Source organism: Pristiophorus japonicus, chromosome 12, assembly GCF_044704955.1.
Source record: "Pristiophorus japonicus isolate sPriJap1 chromosome 12, sPriJap1.hap1, whole genome shotgun sequence".
Taxonomy (NCBI): domain Eukaryota; kingdom Metazoa; phylum Chordata; class Chondrichthyes; family Pristiophoridae; genus Pristiophorus; species Pristiophorus japonicus.
In genome coordinates this window covers 167,219,658-167,232,505 of record NC_091988.1, presented here as the reverse complement: position 1 = coordinate 167,232,505, position 12,848 = coordinate 167,219,658, and the positions used below count along the sequence as shown (strand labels likewise).

The 12,848-nt window shown below is 38.7% G+C and overlaps 1 protein-coding gene across 2 annotated transcripts in view; it reads left to right on the top strand.

Annotated features, from left to right (window-relative positions):
- prex1 (phosphatidylinositol-3,4,5-trisphosphate-dependent Rac exchange factor 1) overlaps window positions 1-12,848 on the top strand; it is a 230,090-nt gene that overhangs the window by 204,516 nt on the left and 12,726 nt on the right. For both annotated transcript variants that reach the window (XM_070896114.1, XM_070896113.1), the window contains exons 28-33: window positions 279-361; window positions 2,352-2,442; window positions 3,509-3,637; window positions 5,462-5,503; window positions 7,887-8,104; window positions 9,310-9,412. In XM_070896114.1, coding sequence (XP_070752215.1) covers window positions 279-361; window positions 2,352-2,442; window positions 3,509-3,637; window positions 5,462-5,503; window positions 7,887-8,104; window positions 9,310-9,412 — 666 coding nt within the window. The remainder of the gene's footprint in view (window positions 1-278; window positions 362-2,351; window positions 2,443-3,508; window positions 3,638-5,461; window positions 5,504-7,886; window positions 8,105-9,309; window positions 9,413-12,848) is intronic.

The window sequence follows — 12,848 nt, the reverse complement described above, 5'->3', positions numbered from 1 at the left end:
CATCTGTAAAGTTTATTTCTTTACTATGTAATGCTAATCAGAAACTTGCAGAAAATTGTAGATGTTTACATTAGTCGCCCCTAAAATGTGCAGTGACACTGTATGTTGCTGGAAATAATTATTCATGTGACTTCAGTGATTCAGATATATTTTCTATCATATCCCACTATGCAGCACTAGTATATGATTTGAAAATTGATCTGATGAAGAAATGTTGGAAATTCTTTCATCTACCTGTGGAATTTTATTTTCATAAGTTGAAATCTACTTTCAAACAGGGGATGAACTGCCTTGTGACATGAGAATTCCTCTTGACAAACAGGACAAGTTACATGGCTGCCTCGAGCATCTTTTTAATCAGGTACATGCACTTTGCCATCAAATACATATTGGTTGCATCTAATAGGTCTTTGTCTCCTCACACTTGGTGTCGCCCTTGAGAGGCGCCATGGTTGTCCATGCAAATCTTTGGCAGACTTGCATATGTTGGCTCAAATTTTACTTTCATGAAATTCCAATTGCATAGTTAGGAATTTCGTCATCAGACAAAGGTAAAGCAGGTAGATAAGCAGATTAACTTGCAACGAAAATCTACTAAGGATATATGTAAACAACCAATCCAGAATAAGCAGCCCACAAAAGTTACAACTGAAATTGTTCAAAAGGTTTGTAATTATAAGGGCATATTACAAAATTAACATTTTACAACTTGCCTGTATAGTCCTTTTTCCTGCATTCAAAATGCCTCCAGCAACATTTTCGATCCGCCTCCTGTACTAGTCTGAGAAGCCTGAGTCTTGTTCTTGGGGATGCCTCAATCAGTCTCCCTCAGCTGACGGGATTCCACAAGAACATAAGAAATAAGAGTAGGCCATTCGGCCCCTCGAGCCTGCTCTGCATTCAATATCATGACTAATCTACCTCAAATCCACTTTCTTGCAATATCCCCATATCCCTTGATAGATTTTTGGCTATCAATCTCTGTCTTGAATATACTCAACGACTGAACATCCACGGCCCTCTGGGGAGGAGAATTCCAAAGATTCACCAACCTCTGAGTGAAGACGTTTCTCCTCATCTCGGTCCTAAATGGCTGACCCCTTATTCTGAGACTGACCCCTGGTTCTAGACTGCCCAGCCAGGGGAAACATGCTCCCTGCATCTACTTTGTCAAGCCCTGTAAGAATTTTGAATGCTTCAGTTAGATCACCTTTCATTCTTCTAAACTCTAGGGAACATAGGCCCAGTCTATTCAATCTCTCCTCATAGGACAATTCCCCAATTCCAGGAATCAGTCTGGTGAACCCTCGCTGCACTCCCTCCATGGCAAGGTAGCAGTATATAGTCCCATCTGTGCATTTGTTTTCATGAGTGATAGCAAGACTAGCTATTCTTAGTTAGCTGGGATATGTTGGTAAACCCATCCCCTCCTTCACTCCGGTGTAATAGTAAAGAAAATGATTGAAGACATAAACCATCTTGGGAGTTGTGAAAATAACTGCAGTTGTTCATTTGTATAAGCAGCAAAACTGACATGAAGTTTCTTCTTTTTTGAGGTAACTTTTAAAAGAAAAAACATTTTATATATTAGACAACTACGATTGGCATTTCAAGTGAGCTTAAACACCCATGCTGGAGGAGAAAACAAGCAAGTAGGGAGGAATTGGGGTGGGAATGGCTAGGAGTTGGTCTTGTATTTTGTAATGTATTCTAAGTGCTTGCACAAATTGAATTTATTTTTGTTATGATCAGTGATTAATACAGTAGTGAGTTCTGGAAGCATTATAGCATTACTTAAGTTTAGAAGAAGACATGGTCCTGATTTAAACAAGTATATTTAAACAGCCCATTTTGGTAACATTGTTTGTGATGTGTGGTAAAGAAAGAAAGATGCAAATTAATTTAAACATCATTTAGTTTTGCCTTTTCTTAGGCTTTTATAGTGAAAGCCAAAAAATATTTAAAGCAACACCCTAAATCATCAATAAGAACTGTATACTTCTATTGCACTCGGAGATGTATTTATTTTTGAGTATTAAGTGAATAGAACCAATTTATTTATTTACCAGTAACAACTAAGAAAAATACCAATCAAAAACACTTGCTTCTCTGTCTTTGTAGATCTCTTAGCACCTCTTTCCAAATTATATCTCGACCTCTTTTTCCCAGTTCAACATCCTAGCACCTTTTGCAACAACTTAGCCTTTGTCTCACGGTGATCAACACCATGGGTGATCGTTTAGTATTTGCTGTGCCTGAATTACGAAATAAAACATGAAAACCAAGTATTGGAAATTTAAATGACATGGTGACATGACATGACATGCTCACTGATATTTGAATTCTTACAGGTGGACTCCATTGATGCACTCCTCAAGGGGTCAGTTATGGCCAAGGCCTTTGAAGAGACAAATGGCATTAGCACAGAGTACAACATACAAGGTAACATAGGCTTTCATGGTAATAAAATCCAAGTAAGAGTTCTCTCTCCATTTTTAAAATGATGGGTACATTAGTGGCCATTCTCATAAATCTTTAGGTGCCAGTCATGTGTGAATTGGTGTACAAATGCTTAGTGAGTTGGATCACACAAAGTGAAAGCTGACTAACCATCAGGGATGGTCCCTGGAAGCATTCCAGCTATACATCTGTTTATATTACTTTTGTATACAAATGACTGTGGTGTAAATTTTATATTTAGGATTTATGCTATTGTGTAAATATGGAAGATCACAAAATTTGGGGGGAAATTGCCCTCAACATAAAACATTCCAAAATGTGGAGGGAAATCTTAAACCAGGACTTTCATAGCCTCGGAAAAGTAAATCCTACATATGTTTTGATTGATGCCATTACAGAATTGTCCTCACAGACTGCCTCAAATGATCTAACAGTGTTCAATGCTAATTTTCTCAACAGTAAATTCACAACTAGTTCTTGCCTTCTGTGCTTTTTGCTGAGATTGATGACTGTAGAAATGAATACTCATTCAATCTCTTGCCCTGGTTAAGTACAGAGCAGACTGTTGAGGTAGATAGTTTTAATTTGTATTTCATTTCATTTGATTTTTCTGCATTCTGCTCTGTGGTTAAAATGGCCAGTACAATTTTAATTCTGATTCTAATTGCCAGCGATTTGCACAGATATATAACTTCAAAGCCATGACCAATGCCTCACTTAAAAACAGTCCACCTGTACTTTGTTACCTGCCTCACTTCTTGGGTCAGTGTCCACCATACCTTCTCCCTCCATAAAGTACCTTGGGTTACGTTGTTAACTCAAAGGTGCTGTGTTAAATGTAACTTGCTCTTGCATTACTCTTTCCATAGAAATGCAATATGTGAGAAATAACAACAGCAACAAATCAGAATTTCCCATCATGCACAACACAGTGGTGTACCAACAGACCATATCCTGCTTGCCCAATATATATAGTCGCTCCATATGAGAAATGGTCCCAAAGACAGTAGTAAGATTGTGATCACTAACTCCCAGAATATCTCTCTAGAATTTCAACAGAAAGTTGACCGAAACATAAAATGTCGAAGTATAATTCAAACAAATATGCAGGAAGACCCTTGGAACTTGCCTTGTTCAATCAATGCCTTAGTGGACAATGTACAGGAGTATGTGGAAGGTTAGTAATGCATTTACTTTGAATTTTGGGACTAATTCCTCCATGCATCTTGTACAATGGTTTTAAATTCATGGATAGCAGTTTGTTAAACTAGTAAAATCATTTTTACTCACCTTCACCTTGCGTTATTGTAACTGGACCATTGTACAAAAGCATGTCCACTCAATTTGGGTTCAGTACACAAGGTTGTGTTTGACATGAGTTAAAGTTAAGTTGAAATAGACCCTGGTGGAAATGCATGCCTTGTCAAGTCATTACTGCCTAGAGCCCTGGAATGTTTTGTGCTTCGTGATTTTAAAACATGAAATTAATCTACAGACCGCCTTTGAATTTAATCATACTTCTGAATGTCATTCCATTGCGTTTTTACCGACTAGAAACTCTGCTGCTGGAAGGGAAGACATTCTAAGCCTGAGTAAAACTGAAATTATTTCAGCAGTAATGAGAGACATGTATATGTTGTGTATTTTGCTGTGCCATGCATGCTTTGTGATCCAATGTATAACTGCTATTGTAAAAACCCTGTCTAAGCACTTTATAGATTTATTATTTCCATTCAATCACTAGGATTCTTCATCATCTCACATTTGCATTTAAAACTTACAGTTACAACAGCAGCAACCATCGATAGCCAGCGGCACTTTCTCTTTGATTGAAATAAAGATCCACTCCTATCCCTGATGGTCAATCCCATTTTTTGTGGTATTCACAACTAGGAATTAATGGCACTTATTCCTTTTGAAGTGTTGCATTTTAATAACTTTTATTACACGTAATGTCTGAAAATTTCAACGGTTTCACATTTTTTCTTTTTTTTTCAAACCAATATTTTTCACCATATCTAGGGATACCATCACCAAATGTACAGGTATCTTGGTTGCTGCTGTGCTCTGCAGATTTGTAATCTGTCATTAGATTTCTGCATTCACCAACCTGGCATTTTGTGCACTGCAGGATCTGTATGGCTTTTAATTACGCATACATTTTCAGTAGGTAGTAACCCGTGTTTATATAAGTGTATTTCACGGGGCTAAAGATAATGTTTTATAACTGTGTAGAAGTTTCAAAATAAATAACATTTTGAGCCGTAATGAATGGTAGTTAACGGCACAGACTCTCAACATTTTTAATCTCCCATGTTTGCACCATGGAATATTGCACTGGGTGATGCATTCAGTTAAGTTTTATGATGGTTTGGCCACGCATTTCTTTCAAATTGAGATTGTCATCTTGAGCCTTTTTTGTTTCCTGTGCTGGTGTTTAGGAGGGAATTCAGAGAAGATGCTCTTAACATGGCTGAAAGTACTTAAGTGTACTTAAAACATTGGAGTACAATTGACAAGTGATTCTCCACTGTGTTGTGCATAGAATACTGAGCACACAATGGAAACCAAACAGCTTGATATTTCTGCTGGTTTATAGCATCAAATGATGGGCAATGACACCCCTGATGATCCCAATCCTGCAGTCGTTTTCCCAGACTGCTAGAGACCTTTGGAATATCGTGATGTTTGAATCATTTTAAAATGATAAGGCTCCTGTTCTTAAAGACCAATGGAAGTGCAAGGTCAGAAGTACAGCCCATATCATTAGATACCTGTTTGTATATTGATGACATCAAGAATTTTAAATGTAGCCTGGAGAGAAGCAGTACTTAGCTGCCAGATTGAGAATCATCACTTCCTTCATGGCAGATCGATTAATATTTTGACATTTTACATTATCAAGTATCCTGAGTAAACATTACATTTACAACCTATTTTCTTAACTTCAAGATGTATAAATACTGACATTTCAGCAACATCTGTATAATTGCTTCCACAGATGGAAAGAATCAATTGCTTTTAGCTCTACTTCACTGCACAGGTAAGATATGTTTTAATCACTACAATTAAGGTCAGCCAAACTGATGTGGGGAAAAAAGTATGTGCATTACTTTATTACTCCTTATACCACTGCCCAATAGAAACTATATGATGAAAGAACCAAGGTTAATGCTAAAAATTTTATTTTCGAAGTCTTGGAACTTAAATGCCAACGTTAAGACAGAAGACCCATCTGGAGCAATGATTTGTGGGTCAGATACAATAATTTACTAGCTTATATAGTTTAATATTTTCAGCTATTGTTTGTCTACGTTCCATAGCAAATGAAAGCCAAAGGGTTTAATTCCAATATGTAGTAGTATTCCTTAGAGGAGCATACTGAAATGAATTGTTTCTCAATTTAAAAAAAAACTTGCTGTAAATCTATGGTAATGTTACGTTGCCCACTTGGAAGATTCCTACTTATCTGGCTGGTGTGAGAATGTGTAAAACGGGATAATACCCAAGAGTTTTCAATGGACTTGGGATTTTAGAACATTAAATGGAATGGCCTTTGCGTACTCCCTTTTTAACTTTATTTTGGTTTATCTTTCAGCTGTCATGTAAAGTTAGTTATTAAACAAAAGCTTCAGAAAGATGTATAATATCTACTGCACATGGTTAAATTATATTGTCGGCTTTTGTCAAGTCATTAATTTTAATCTTTTTCCGCGGTGACAAGTATTTTCCTTTTGTTTTCTGTTGTGTAAATAAAATTCAATCTACTGATGAGATTAAACCTCATCTTTCCCATATGATGGGGAGCAAATTAAAGGTCATTATTTCATGCATTTGAAAGCATTACTGCTTATGCTAGCCTTTAGATTTATTTATTGTACCTGGTTTTATGCTGTCCTCCAAAATCCAACTACATTAGTTTTTTCCCCCTCCATAAAGCTGCTTTGATCTTGAATGCACCAAGTTTGTAGTACCAGTTTGGCTGTTAGTGACTGGATTTATTTTTCTGCCACAAAATGCTCTTCCTAGCAGTTTATTTATATAGTCCAGAATCCACTTTGGTTTTATTTCTTTGTTTGGATAGGGCAAAGTTTGGTTTGTAAAGGATGGAGCTCGGAGACCTCGGATTTTTCGAGGTCGCATTATACTTCTCCTCTACTTAGTTTAAAAAGATGGAGAATTTTAAGTATGAAGAGAATGTTTTTTTAATGATTTGGTAGAAGTAGTGATTCACTTTTTTTATTTTTATAATCTACTTTCAAACATTTTTGTGGCAGTAACTGTTTACATTTTCTAAACCATGTTGTAAACAAATGTCCCTCGACCATCCATCCAGCTATTCATTCATCAGATTCAGGTGTACTGCTTTTTCTTAAAATATCCATAAGTATGAGTGGTAACTTGTGGGCTTGATGTCGTCGGAGACAACTGCCCATTGGTTGAATGAGGAAGCAAGCACCCAAGTCAATGTTCAAAAAATGCTATTAAGAATATTTTTGTATGTTTTCTTGGTTCCTGCTGGCCCAAGGAATTCTATTGTGGCTTGTTACCAGGTTGAGTAGCCCATTTGTGAGCCCCTGGATGTGCATCAAGGGCATAGGTTATTTAAAGAAAAATTGCAAAAATTCAGTTATATCTCTCTTTACCCCCCCCCCCCCCCCCCCCCCCCAAATTCTCTTTCTCTTGGTCTCTCTTCCCTCTGTCTCTCTTTCCTCCTTCCTCCTTCCTCCTCTTCCATGTGTGTTTGCTGTGGTTCAGTGGGTAGCACACTCACCTCTGAGTCAGAAGGTTGTGGGTTCAAGTCCCACTCCAGGAACTTGAGCACATAAATCTAGGCTGACACTCCAGTGCAGTGCTGAGGATGTGCCGCACTGTCAAAGGTGCCGTCTTTCAGATGAGACTTTAAACTGAGGCCCTGTCTGCCCCCTCAGGTGGACGTAAAAGATCCCATGGCACTATTTTGAAGAAGAGCAGGAGAGTTGTCTCTGGTGTCCTGGCCAATATTTAATCCCTCAATCAACATAACAAAAAAAGATTATCTGGGCATTGCTGCTTGTGGGAATTTGCTGTGCGCAAGATGGCTGCCATGTTTCCCACATTTTACAACAGTGACTACACTTCAAAGTACTTCATTGGCTGTAAAGCGCTTTGAGATGTCCGGTGGTCGTGAAATGCACTGTATAAATGCAAGTCTTTCTTTTCGCTCTCTCGAACGCTCGCGCTCTCTCTCTTGCTCTCTTTTCACACATCTCTTTTCACAGACACCATTATAAGACCACTAGCTGAGGTATAATTGTAGCCTAAATCATGTTCGGTTCTTGTACTCCAACAAAAAAATTGGAAAATACATTAACTGTTCACTGCAACAGTGCAGCACTCATTTTGATTACAGCTTCTGACTCTTTTTTTTGTTCTCCTCTCGACAGACCTGGAGTTACAATTACGCCGAGATGTCCTCTTTTGTCAAAGCCTTGTAGCAGCCATCTGTACTTTTTCTGAACAGTTGCTGGCTGCTTTGAATCACCGGTATAACAACAATGGAGAATATGAAGAGGAGAGCAAAGAGGCCAGCAAGAAGTGGCTTGAGCAGATAGCTGTTACTGGGGTCCTTCTCAACTTTCAGTCACTGCTTTCTCCAAATGTGGTAAGATTTATAAACTATCATATATGAGTCTACTAGAACATAACATAAGAACATAAGAAATAGGAGCAGGAGTAGGACAAACGGCCCCTCGAGCCTGCTCCGCCAATACGATCATGGCTGATCTGATCATGGACTCAGGTCTAATTCCCTGCCCGCTCCCCATACAGAGATAGAGATATAATGCTCCGTGGGGTTCAGGGCATTACCTCAATTTATTTAGGAAGAGAAAGAACTTGGATAATTCATGATTGAAGTAGCAAGCGTGTTATAAAAATGTTACAATGGAATAAATATTCATTGATTTTGTTGCTTATGTATTTTTGCATTGGAGGATGCAACTGTGTCGGCAAATGTTGAGATTTTTCAAGTTAACATTTGAAATGGGAAATTTGTATTTTTTAACTCTGCGTTGTGTCATTAGGTATCGAATGACTGAAATTTCTGTGTTCACTAATTTTAGTGGAAAAGATGCGTATTCAACTATTCTTTGTATCAATTTTCTAATAAAATTAGAGCAAACAGGAATCCCCTGTCCACATTGTGTGCAGACAACTCATTTTATGGCCTCGGTCTGGAGCATTCATGTATTAGCCCTAAAACAGCATTTTTGACAGACTGACTGACACCCTTGAGAAAGGAAATTAATTTTCCTCATCGCACATGTGAACCTCTGCATAACAATACCTGTACCTCATTGCAACCCTGCCCCTGGTTTGCTTGACTTGCTGGGATCTCCACCCCTGCTGGGTGTGTTCACTTGAAATGTTCTGATGCAAAGAGGTACTGCTTCAAAAATTAACCTTGATGGAGGCACAAGTGAAGTGTGCGGGCAGCTCAAATGGAAAGGCCATGTCGAGCTTTCATGCCTAATTACAATATGCTGTCGATAGACAAGTGAGATTGAATCCCAGAAGTTACTATTTCATACATGGAATACAAGATTCCTTCCCCCTCCCCCACTTCCTATCCACCCCCCCATCCCCGCCCTGTGCATGATCTGAAAATCTTTTATAACCATGTAAAGGGCACATTTTATGTTGTCTAATTTATGCTAAAATAGAATAATATACACAACGTATTCATTTGAAGCAGTTGCCTGATGGATGCCCAGGCCAACTATTGGCTTCTCTTGTTTCTGCAGTCTGGATTTTACTTGCTTATTTCTGTAAAGTGGAACTAATAATTACTGTTTCACTTCTGCACAGAAAGATGAGCGCATCATGCTGGAAGACACCAAGGTCGCCTTGTCTGATCTGGATAATGTAACGTTCTATTTCAGACAGCTGGAGCATGAATACCCAGTAGCAAGTAAGGATTTCAGATACTGTATTATCTGGAGAATATTAACCAAAGTTATGGTCAGTACTGAAATTGCTTTCATAGAAAGGTGAAGCACTGCAGCAATAATTATGAACCAAAATACAAGCATAACCAGAGTAGAAAGGTTTTGTTTCAGGAACATTGTGCTTCTTGAAGTTTGAGTTGCCTGTCCCTTTCTAACCATCTTTTTAAGAATCAAGTATTTAGGAGATAGTGTGATGCAGTAGGTTAGGTGCTGTTTTTTTTTCTTGTTTGCAATATGGGTTCCAATCCAGTCCAAACTGATGGGATAAACATCTCATGCTGGCTTTGGGAGTTGTTTGTGATCCGAGTTTTGGAGCCTTAATGGAATTGCTTGTGAAAATAGATGAGGCTGCTAAACTGGCAGTTGGGCTCAGAGAGAGGCTAACGGTTGTGGAAAAATACCTCATTGGTGCAATAGTAGTCACCCTTCTGAGCTTGGAGCTGAGATACATTGTTTGTGCAGGGAAGGGGAATTACACTCTGCATCTAAACCGTGCTGTACTTGACTTGGGACTGCTTTATCCTGATATAGGGTATGTAATAGGTAGAGTTCGGGGGTGGGGGTCAGACTCCCAGAGAAAGAGAACTCGCTGGGCGAGTGTGTTTCAGGAAGGGGGTGATAGAGGGAAATGCATATACAAACAGCTGTCAGCATAGTAGTAAATATTGGAATTACACAAAATTCTCCAAGTCTCCATTACAAAGTTATTAATTCTATTTCATGCTTTTCTACAATTTTTCCACCACTGAATATGATCATCCTATCATTAGAATGAACCTGAACCTGAAGTTGTTCTGCAGTGTAAACATTAAAGTGCTGCCTATAGAGATTCTATTTTTAAACATTGAATCACTCTCTGGTGTACACTTAGTTTTTTGAGATTCTTTTAAAATCATCTATTTTTAGTACAATTTTCCTACCACTGACTCATACGAATAATTTCAGCCATTTTTGACATGATAATTTTATTGAAGACCCTTGTGAATTAACTGAAACAATAGGTGCTGACTACTGTGAAACAACAAAGGGACGCAAGTGCACTCAGACTTGATGTTGCAAATGGATGGATCTGATTTAGTCGCAGCTCATTAAAATCTAAAATTACATTTAAATGTGTGTTTAAAAGAACAATGGTATCTGACAGGATCCTAGATTATGGGCAGTTTGAATCTGCTGACTCTGTAGAGACCGATCAGAGAATCAACAAACAGCATTATTAGTTGTGATTGACGAAGTGCCTCCACTTTCAGTTTATTGTTAGGATCTCCATTTTAACATAAATGTGCATGCCTAGTCATGACTGAAGGAAGTAAGAATTAACATCACTACAGTAAAGTGTAATTTTCTCTTGGATTGTGTCTTAGAACATAAGAAATAGGAACAGGAGTAGGCCATACAGCCCCTCGAGCCTGTTCCGCCATTCAATAAGATCATGGCTAATCTAATCATGGATTCAGCTCCACTTCCCTGCCCGCTCCCCATAACCCCTTATTCCCTTTATCGTTTAAGAAACTGTCTATTTCTGTCTTAAATTTATTCAATGTCCCAGCTTCCCACAGCTCTCTGAGGCAGCAAATTCCACAGATTTACAACCCTCAGAAGAAATTTCTCCTCATCTTGCACCTTGACTATCGTGTAAGCCAAACTGTTGAGGTTAAAGAGAAAAGTTCTAAAGTTACGCAATTTGTCACCAATAATGAGTTACACTCAACATATCAGAAAAAATATATTTCTTTTAGAATTTCTGTATGGTTGAAATACTAATATATCTGTCGAGCACTGTTTTGGGACATATTCATTGTGTAATCCAGGTGCTGAAATGGAAGCAAGTTTTCAACAATGGGCATTGGCTTATCTTTGAAGATTTATGCCAACTGCATATTATACTGCTTTGAAATATCTCTAATTATCCTTTGTTTCCTACAACATTCCAAAATGAAAACTGACAGCTGAATCATTTTCATTACTAAATTCATAGCTCGGGACTAATGCAGCAGAATGGTGTTTAGTCGAATCTATTATCGGTGTACAATTAAACCAAGAATTATAAATCTAGTACATTTTTACTTAGTTATGAACTGAAGGAGTGAACCCCCATACATGTGGGGCATTTCGGAAAGCGCCAGCATTAACTAATGGGCCGTGAGAGAGGATGCGCCAGCATTAATAAATTAGGGAGAAAAAAGTGTGAGCATAAACTGTTGGGGGTGGGAAGAACCAGCATGACATTGGGGAGGGGGAATGAGTGCAAACTTGAGCTTTGAGGCAGAAAAGATTATTAGCTTGAATAGCAGATGGGAGCAAACAATTGCTGGCATGAATGAAGTGTGTGGAACAAGAATGCCAGTTTGAACTGGGTTGCTGGGTGAGAAGTGTCGAGCTGGATTGATGGAGAGAAAGGAGTGCCCAGTTATGTTGAGGGGAGTAGAGTACCAGCCGGAATGGGGAGGTTTCATGGAGGTGGGAGTACCTCTATTGAAGAGTGGAGCGTTGGCATGGGGTATAGTGTTTCTGAACTGCAGGGGGTATAATGCTCTTGTAAACTGGGTTTGGGAGGGTTGAAGGTGCGATTGTAACTGTTGAGCTAACTTCTGTTGGGTGAAAATTCAAAAGCCACTTTTTTTTTTCTATGTAGATTAAAAATCTGTTAATGGTGACAAATAAAAGTGCTTAAAATTAACCCGATGTATCATGTTTAATGCAGAATGTTTTGCTTTCAACCTTTGATTCGCCCTCCAGATTTTTGTGTACTTGTGTTTTATTTCCTCCAATGGAAGTGAATAATGTCTTTCATGACCACTGGATGTCCCAAAGCACTTTACAGGCAATAAAGTACTTTTGGAGTGTAATGTAGGAAATGTGGCAGCCAATTTGCGCGCAGCAAGCTCCCGCAAATAGCAAGTGATAATGACCAGATGATGATTTTTTTTGTTATGTTGATTGATGGCTAAATATTGGCCAGGACACTGGGGATAACTCCCCTGCTCATCTTTGAAATAACATTTATGTCCACCTGAGAGCAGATAGAGCCTCGGTTTAATGTCTCAAAAGAAAGATGACATCTCCGACTGTGCTGCACTCCTTCAGCACTGCACTGGAGTGTCAGCCTAGATTTATATGCTCAAGTCCTTGGAGTGGGACTTGAACCCACAACCTTCTGACTCAGAGGCAAGTGTGCTACCACAGAGCTACAACTCTTTTTTGTGGGGGGGGGAAACAAAATAAACATTAGATCAAGTGCCCCCCCCCGATCTGGGGGAACCACAGAGCTACAGCTTGACACATTTGGAGCAGCCTGAACACTTGATTGGGCTGGCAATGCTTTTTCTTGTCGGCATTCTCTGTTTAAAAAAAAAAAGGGTGCCTACCTGGCAGTGTATTTCATTTTCTTCTTAGGAG